The sequence below is a fragment of the Trachypithecus francoisi genome, unplaced genomic scaffold (genome assembly GCF_009764315.1).
Source record: "Trachypithecus francoisi isolate TF-2019V2 unplaced genomic scaffold, Tfra_2.0 Lachesis_group3, whole genome shotgun sequence".
Lineage (NCBI taxonomy): Eukaryota > Metazoa > Chordata > Mammalia > Primates > Cercopithecidae > Trachypithecus > Trachypithecus francoisi.
In genome coordinates this window covers 39,391,942-39,400,656 of record NW_022681468.1, presented here as the reverse complement: position 1 = coordinate 39,400,656, position 8,715 = coordinate 39,391,942, and the positions used below count along the sequence as shown (strand labels likewise).

General features: G+C 40.6%; 1 protein-coding gene across 10 annotated transcripts in view; it reads left to right on the top strand.

Annotated features, from left to right (window-relative positions):
* The window catches only part of FUT8 (fucosyltransferase 8), a 327,631-nt gene that overhangs the window by 305,595 nt on the left and 13,321 nt on the right, over nucleotides 1–8,715 (top strand). For all 10 annotated transcript variants that reach the window (XM_033187704.1, XM_033187708.1, XM_033187706.1 and 7 more), the window contains 2 exons: nucleotides 748–994; nucleotides 3,126–3,302. In XM_033187704.1, the coding sequence (XP_033043595.1) occupies nucleotides 748–994; nucleotides 3,126–3,302 (424 nt within the window). The remainder of the gene's footprint in view (nucleotides 1–747; nucleotides 995–3,125; nucleotides 3,303–8,715) is intronic.

Genomic DNA, 8,715 nt, shown 5'->3' with positions numbered 1-8,715 from the left:
GTCAGGAGATCGAGACCATCCTGGCTAAAACAGTGAAACCCCATCTCTACTAAAAATACAAAAAAACTAGCCGGGCGAGGTGGCGGGCGCCTGTAGTCCCAGCTACTCCCGAGGCTGAGGCAGGAGAATGGCGTGAACCCGGGAGGCGGAGCTTGCAGTGAGCTGAGATCCGGCCACTGCACTCCAGCCCCGGCGACAGAGCGAGACTCCGCCTCAAAAAAAAAAAAAAAGACTTTAGAATTATCTAATTTTTTTCTTTAAAAGATATAGATGATTGGGTTTTAACTATAATCTTCAGGTGTTTCCAGAGTCATTGTGTTCTGTCATGAAAGTAATGCAAGAGCAATTTGCTGTAATGAAAAGCTAGAAGCTTTGAGAACACTGTATTTTCTAATTCCAAAACGATAATAAAAAATAGAACTTTGCTAGCTGGCTGTGTCTATTGTCATTCTTTGATGAGATACTTTGAGTTCTAGATACCATGAGGTGTTGATATGACAGCATGTTATGATAGAAATTTTTAGAAAAGACCAGAGACTTGAGCAGTAGACTAACCTGCTTGTGAAGTTCACCTCCGTCACTTTTGCTCTGGTATTTTGAGCAAGTTGTTTAACTTCCTTTGTAAAGTGAAGATTATACTTCTTTCGAGTTGCTATGAGGATGAAAGCACTCAGAATAAGTTCTTGTTGAATGGTAGATGTATAAGGAATACCATGTGGTAACAATTATATGTTTTGATATTGTCAGGTGAAGTGAAAGACAAAAATGTTCAAGTGGTCGAGCTTCCTATTGTAGACAGTCTTCATCCCCGTCCTCCATATTTACCCTTGGCTGTACCAGAAGACCTCGCAGATCGACTTATACGAGTGCATGGTGACCCTGCAGTGTGGTGGGTGTCTCAGTTTGTCAAATACTTGATCCGCCCACAGCCTTGGCTAGAAAAAGAAATAGAAGAAGCCACCAAGAAGCTTGGCTTCAAACATCCAGTTATTGGGTAAGACTGATTTTTTCTTCAAACTGTGATATGTAGTAGTTAGGGTTATGTATCTTTACAACATATTGTGAACTTTACAATATATAGTTCAATTTTTATAGTCCCACCAAAGAACAGAGGTTCTAGAGCTATCCTAAGGGCACATGGAGACTATTCTTTTTTTTTGTTTGTTTACTTAGAACAGCTGAGAAAGTTTCTTGGTAGTGCTCTATTACTGTCTCCAGTGCTTCTCTTCCTTTGCTTCTTTCTCCTCTTATCACAGCTCTCTTTTGGCTTTTGTTGGTGTTATTTTTGAGATAGGGTCTTACTCTGTCACCCAGGCTGAAGTGTAGTGGCTCACTGCAGCCTTGACCACCCTGGGCTCAAGTGATCCTCCTACCTCAGCCTCCCAAGTATAATAGCTGGGTCTACAGGCATGTACCACCATGTCCAGCTTCTTTTTATTTTTATTTTCATATTTCCCACCCCACATCTTTCCTTGTGTCTTAGTCTTCATATGTAGAGAAGTTATTGACCCCATTCTAAGTGTTAGACCTAAAGAAGGTACATGTGAAGTCTGAATATCAAATTGTATTTCTTCTCATGTAACTTTTGATTGAAATTCAGTGGAATCATTTGTTCTGCCCACTTCATCTCTGTAGAGCACACTGAACAATTCCAGTTTCCGCAGAGAAAGGGTGATTATGAAGGATGTGGGAAGGAAAAGATGATAGAATAGATGTCCATATGATTGTATCCACATCTGGGTTATAGTCTGGAATGCAAAGCAAAGAATAGCCATGAAGATGGCAGAGTAACTCTAGTGAAATCAAACCTTCACTCCAGATTCATAATAAAAAAACTGGCCTTAGGCTTGGCCTAAGGCATACCCATATACTGTGACCTAAAGGCATATAAATCTACCTTTTTCTACATATGAATAGCGATTTAGTAATTTGTGGGGAGGGGAAGGCAAGATTTCAGGAGGATCTTTTAATTTATGAAAATAAAGTGTTATTTTTATTTCCATTAATATTACTTTGGGGCCAGGCATAGTGGCTCATGCCTGTAATCACAACACTTTGGGAGGCTGAGGCAGGCGGATCACTTGAGCCCAGAAGTTTGAGAAAAGTCAACCTAGGCAACATGGTTGAAACCCCATCAATACCAAAAAAAAAAAAAGCAAAAATTAACCAGGCGTGGTGGCACATGCCTGTAGTCACAGCTGTTCAGGAGGCTGAGGTGGGAGGATCACTTGAGCCTGGGAGGCAGATTGGAGTAAGCCGTAATCACACCACTGCTGAAAATGTTCTGAAAATGTGTGCCACAGAGCAAGACCTTGTCTAAAAAAAAAAAAATGACTTTGGAAACACTAAGATGGGAAGAGAGAGAATACTGTGGGAGTCAGTGCCGTATTCAGTACAGGGCAGTGTAAATCTGTTTCCCCAGTTTTACAGTTTTGGGGCTTTTCTTAAATATGTCAGATGAAATCAGTATCTGCACTCGTTTGATATGGTGAAAAACAGAGAAAGGAAATTCATTATGCCCACAACAGAAGGGCTGGAATCGGCTTCATTTACTTAAAATATTAAAAGGTTTGCTGGTCTTAACGGTGCTGTAAAAGTTTATCCAGGTTAGTGTTTTCCTGGGACAACTTTAAGTTCTACAAGCTGGCAGTTATGGTGACTCTACAGGGTAAAATAAAGAGGAAAACCCTTGGCATCAGAACTTTACAAATAATACCTCTAATGTTCTTTAGTAACAATTGTGAATCCTGGTATCATCCTGGTAACAAAAATCTTAAGTTATATTCAGTTTTTTTCCAGACATCTGGTTGCTGCCTAGTATGAAATGCAACTCTGGAATCTCCCATTTATTCCTAAGATATGAATTATTTTCTCAATAAGAAATCATTCTTCAAAGGCTTTACTTACTTTCTAATTCCCCTTGTATTGTTTAGCATGCAAATATATTTAGAATATGTATTTTGAGTTTTTAAAATACTATGTGTTTTACTTTTTCTAATGGTTAAAATGAAAGAAAAATCTGTTAAAAATGCCTATAATGCCACCATAAGTAGGGGTATAAATTGAGTACCTTGAAAGCACCCAGTGTCAGTACATTACCAGCAGAATCTGAATTTCTCCCCCAGAGTCCATGTCAGACGCACAGACAAAGTGGGAACAGAAGCTGCCTTCCATCCCATTGAAGAGTACATGGTGCATGTTGAAGAACATTTTCAGCTTCTTGCACGCAGAATGCAAGTGGACAAAAAAAGAGTGTATTTGGCCACAGATGACCCTTCTTTATTAAAGGAGGCAAAAACAAAGTAAGTTAGACCAACTGGTGATTCTAGATTGTCTCTTTCAGTTTAAAAGAATTCTTACTTCCCATGACTTGTGATTTTTGTATATTATTATTGCTAATTATTAGGGTTTTAAAAATTCAAGTGATTATATACTTGTATAACTGTCAGTCTAATCAAAGCATTTTTATTAGCCATATCCAATAATGCCTTATAAGAAGTCTAAAATGAACTGGACCACCGACTTACGTATTATCACCAACAATAATCATTATCATCATTAAAAGTATCACCCTACTTCTTGGTACTAAAATCTTCATTAGTCTGTTGGAGCTACCATAACAAAATAACATAGACTGAGTGGCTTAAATTACAGAAATTTATTTCTCCCTGTTCTGAGGCTGGGAAGTTCAAGATCAAGATGCTGGCAAGATAGATTTAATTTTCTCTTGGCTTGTAAGCAGCCACTATTTCAGTCTGTGCTCCTGTGACCTCTTCTTTGTGTATGCAGGGGAACAGGAGAGGAAGTGTTCTGATGTCTCTACATATAAGGACACCAATCTCATGAGGGCCCCACTCTCATGACCTCATCTAAGCCTAATTATTTCTCAATGGTCCTATTTCCAAACACCATCACGTTGAGGTTAGGGATTCAACATAGGAATTTGTGCAAATGTAAACATTCAGTCAGTAACACTAGCCAGCTATACAGACTGTTAGCAATAAAACCAGGTGCTTACCATTTTGATTTCACTGTCTTTATTAACAATTACAGGCAGCTGAACACATATGTAGAGTTTTGTCTTATAATAATTTCTGGAATTTGAAAGTTATACTAAAGAAAGGTAAGAAATCAAAAAGTAAGTTTTGTAAGTTGAGGAATAAAGACTACTAGTATGTATGGAACAGTAACAATTATTTTTTGAGCTTAGGCACTGTGCCGGGTGCTGGGGATTTCGTGATAAACAAGATACTCACTGCTGTCAAGGAATTCCCAAATCTAATAGGGGAATAAACAATTACCCTACAGTGTGAGTAACACTATTACAGGGTTAACATGGGGTATTATGAAAACACACAGATAAAGCACAAATCCTAATTGGATACTTCTTATAGGATCTGGGTAAACCTGGAGTTGGTCTTTATTTACTATCAATAAATGAAGGATGTATTAAATGTATGTGAAAGTAGGAAATTAAGGAGAAGAAAATTCTAGTCTTAGTTCTGCTCCGATACTATCTCATCCCTGAACCCTTGACTGGCCTGTGTCCCCGACTCTGTGCAGTCTTCTGTTGTAGTGTTTAGCACTTGCCTACTTCTGTCTCCTTCACTAGATTGTAAGTGCTTTGGATATAATACCTAGCTGTAGTTAAATGCCCAGTAAATATTAAATAGTGTTGATTTCAATCCCATCAATTTGGAAACATTAACAGTTAATCATTTAAGCTTTTTGGCTATTTAATTAATGTATTCATTGTTCCCCATGTTTCAAATGGGAGTGAGGAAAATAAATAAATTTAGAATGAGGACTGTAATGCAGGTATTAATCTTAAGTCATTAGATAATAATTTAAATCCTCTTTCTATCTCTGAAGAATCCAAATGAACCTGAAGCAAATTGCCTTTTTTATTCAAGGCTCCCTCTCTTGAGCACGTACACACACTACCATACACATGCATGCATGCGTGTGCGCGCGCGCGCACACACACACACTATGTATATATGTAAACAAAGGGCAAATAATCAGCCAAGTATACGAGTGAGTTAATGTAAGAGAGATTAAATGAACATTTGGGTACAAAACACAATTTTATAAAAAGTATGGTTTACCATGTTTCTTCGATTTAAAACACCAAACTGACTTTGTAGCTTGGTTGAAGAAAAAGATACTAATTTTGTCTACTCTTTCACTTGTTCTTGAATGCATCACAAGCATTTTTTCTTGTTTTCTTGATGAGCAGATTAATTCATGCTCACTTAAAAATATGCAAGTTGGTAAATACCCTATTCATTTTCATGCTGCTGATAAAGACATGCCCTAGAATGGGCTATTTACAAAAGGAAGAGGTTTAATGGACTTATAGTTCCACATCCCTGGTGGGGCGGGGGGGCGCTCACAATCATGGTAGAAGGTGAAAGGCATGTCTCACATGGCAGCAGACAAGAGAAGAGAGCTTGTGCAGGGAAACTCCCATTTTTAAAACCATTAGATCTTATGAGACTATTCACTATCACGGGAACACCAGGGGAAAGATTTGCCCCCATGATTCAGTTACCTCCCACTGGGTCCCTCCCACAACACCTGAGAATTCAAGATGAGATTTGGGTGGAGACACAGCCAAACCATATCATTCTACCCCTGGCCACTTCCAAATCTCATGTCCTCACATTTCAAAACCAGTCATACTTTTCCAACAGTCCCCCAAAGTCTTAACTCATTTAAGCATTAACTCAAAAGTCCACAGTCCAAAGTCTTATCCAAGACAAGGCAAGTCCCTTCCACCTATGAGCCTATAAAATCAAAAGCAAGTTAGTTACTTCCTGTATACAGTGGGGATACAGGCACTGGATAAATACACCCATTCCAAAAGAGAGAAATTGGCCAAAACAAAGAGGCTACAGGCCCCATGCAATTCCGAAATCCAGTGGGGTAGTCAAATCTTAAAGCTGCAAAATGATCTCCTTTGACTCCATGTCTCACATACAGGTCACACTGATGCAAGAGGTGTGCTCCTTTGGCCTTGGGCAATTCCACCCCTATGGCTTTGCAGTGTATAACCCCCCCTTCCTCGCTGCTTTCATGTGCTGACGCTAAGTGTCTGTGGCTTTTCCAGGTGCATGGTGCAAGCTGTTGGTGGATTTACCATTCTGGGGTCTGGAGGACGGTGGCCCTCTTCTAACAGCTCCACTAGGTGGTGCCCCAGTGGGGACTCTCTGTGGGGGCTCTGACCCCACATTTCGCTTCTGCACTGCCCTAGCAGAGGTTCTCCATGAGAGCCCCATTCCTGTAGCAAACTTCTGCATGGGCATCCAGGTGTTTTTATACATCATCTGAAATCCAGGCAGAGATTCCCAAACCTCAATTCCTGACTTCTGTACACCCACAGGCCCAACACCACATGGAAGCTACCAAGGCTTGGGGCTTCCACCCTCTGAAGCAATAGCCTGAGCTGTACTTTAGCCCCTTTTTATCATGACAGAAGCAGCTGGGATGCAGGGTACCAGGTCCCTAGACTGAACACAGCAGAGGGACCCTGGGCCCAGCCCACAGAATCATTTTTTCCTCCTAAACCTCTGGGCCTCTGATGTGAGGGGCTGCTGCAAAGGTCTCTGACATGCCATGGAGACATTTTCCTCGTTGTATTGGTGATTAACACTCAGCTCCTCAGGACTTGTGCAAGTTTCTGCAGCTGGCTTGAATTTCTCCTCAGAAAATGGGATTTTCTTTTCTATCACATTGTCAGGCTGCAAATTTTCCAAACTTTTATGCTGTGCCCCCCTTATAAAACTGAATGCCTTTAGCAGCACCCAAGTCACCTCTTGAAATCTTTGCTGCTTAGATACCTATAATCCAGATACCCTAAATCATCTCTGTCAAGTTCAAAGTTCCACAGATCTCTAGGGCAGGGACAAAATGCTGCCAGTCTTTTTGCTAAAACATAACAAGAGTCACCTTTGTTCCAGTTCCTCATCTCCATCTGAGACCACCTCAGCTGGACTTTATTGTCCATATCACTATCAGCATTTTGGACAAAGCCATTCAACAAGTCTCTAGGAAGTTCCAAACTTTCCCACATTTTCCTGTCTTCTTCTGAGCCCTCCAGACTGTTCCACCCTCTGCCTGTTACCCAATTCCAAAGTCACTTCCACATTTTCAGGTATCTTTTCAGCAGCACTCCACTTCTTGTACCAATTTACCATATTAGTCCATTTTCACACTGCTAATTAAGACATACTCGAGACTGGGCAATTTACAAAAGAAAGAGGTTTAATGGACTTACAGTTCCACAGAACTGGGGAGGCCTCACAATCATGATGGAAGGTGAAAGGCATGACTTACATGGTGGCAGACAAGAGAAGAGAGCTTGTGCAGGGAAACTCCCATTTTTAAAACCATCGAATCTCTTAAGACTTATTCACTATCGTGAGAACAGCACGGGCAAGGTTTGGGGATCCAGCCAAACCATATCATTACCGAAGCAAGGAAAAAGTATTATGCTCAATCCCATTTATGTAGTCTTATTTTTTAATACAGTCATGTACCACATAACATTTCAGTCAGTGATGAAGCACCTGTGTGATGGTGGTCCCATAGATTATAAAACTGTACTTTTACTGTACCTTTTCTGTGTTTAGATATACAAATAGTTACCATTGTGTTACAACTACCCTCAGTATTCAATATAGTAACATGCTGTACAGGTTTGTAGCCTGGGAGCAATAAGCATTCCATATGTTCTAGGTGGGTATATGTATATAGCTTAGGTGTGGTATAGTTGGCTATGCCATCCAGGTTTTTGTAAATACACTCTATGATGTTGGCGTGATGATAACATTGCCTAATGATGTATTTCTCAGAACATATCCTCGTTGTTAACTGGAGCATTACTGTAGTTGATTGAATTCTTTATAATATAAACCCTTTTCACAATACAGCAATAGATCCATTCTCCCAGGTTGCTAAAACAGTCATTGTAAACATCTTTTTTTTTTTTTTTTGCTTTGTCACCCAGGCTGCAGTGCATTGGTGCAAGCGTGGCTCACTGCAGCCTCAACCTCCTGGGCTCAAGAGATCCTCCTTCCTCAGCTTCCCAAGTAGCTGGGACCATTGGCATGTGTCATCATGCCCAGCTAATTTTTTGTGGGTAGAGACAGGATCGCATGTTGCTGAGGCTGGTCTCGACCTCCTGGGCTCAAGCAGTCCTCCCGCTTTGTCCTTCAAAGTGCTGGGATTACTGACGTGAGCCACCATGTCCAGCCTAAATATCTTTTTTTTTTTTTTGAGACAGAGTTTCACTCTTGTCCAGGCTGGAGTGCCATGGCGCGATTTCGGCTCACTGAAATCTCTGCCTTCCAAATGCAAGCGATTCTCCTGCTTTAGCCTCCTTAGTAGCTGGAATTACAGGGATGTGGCACCACTCCTGGCTAATTTTGTATTTTTAGTAGAGACGGGGTTTCTCCATGTTGATCAGGCTGGTCTCGAACTCCCGACCTCAGGTAATCTGCCCACCTCGGCCTTCCAAAATGCTGGATTATAGGCATGAGCCACCGCGCCCAGCCACATCTTTTTTAATGACTACATACATATACATTGTACGGATATGTCATTGCTTATTTGACCAACCATTCTCCGAATATTCGGCAGTCAGGTTATTTCCAATGTTTCATTCTTTTAAGTAATGCTATGACATGTGCCTAAAATTATCCACATTATTTC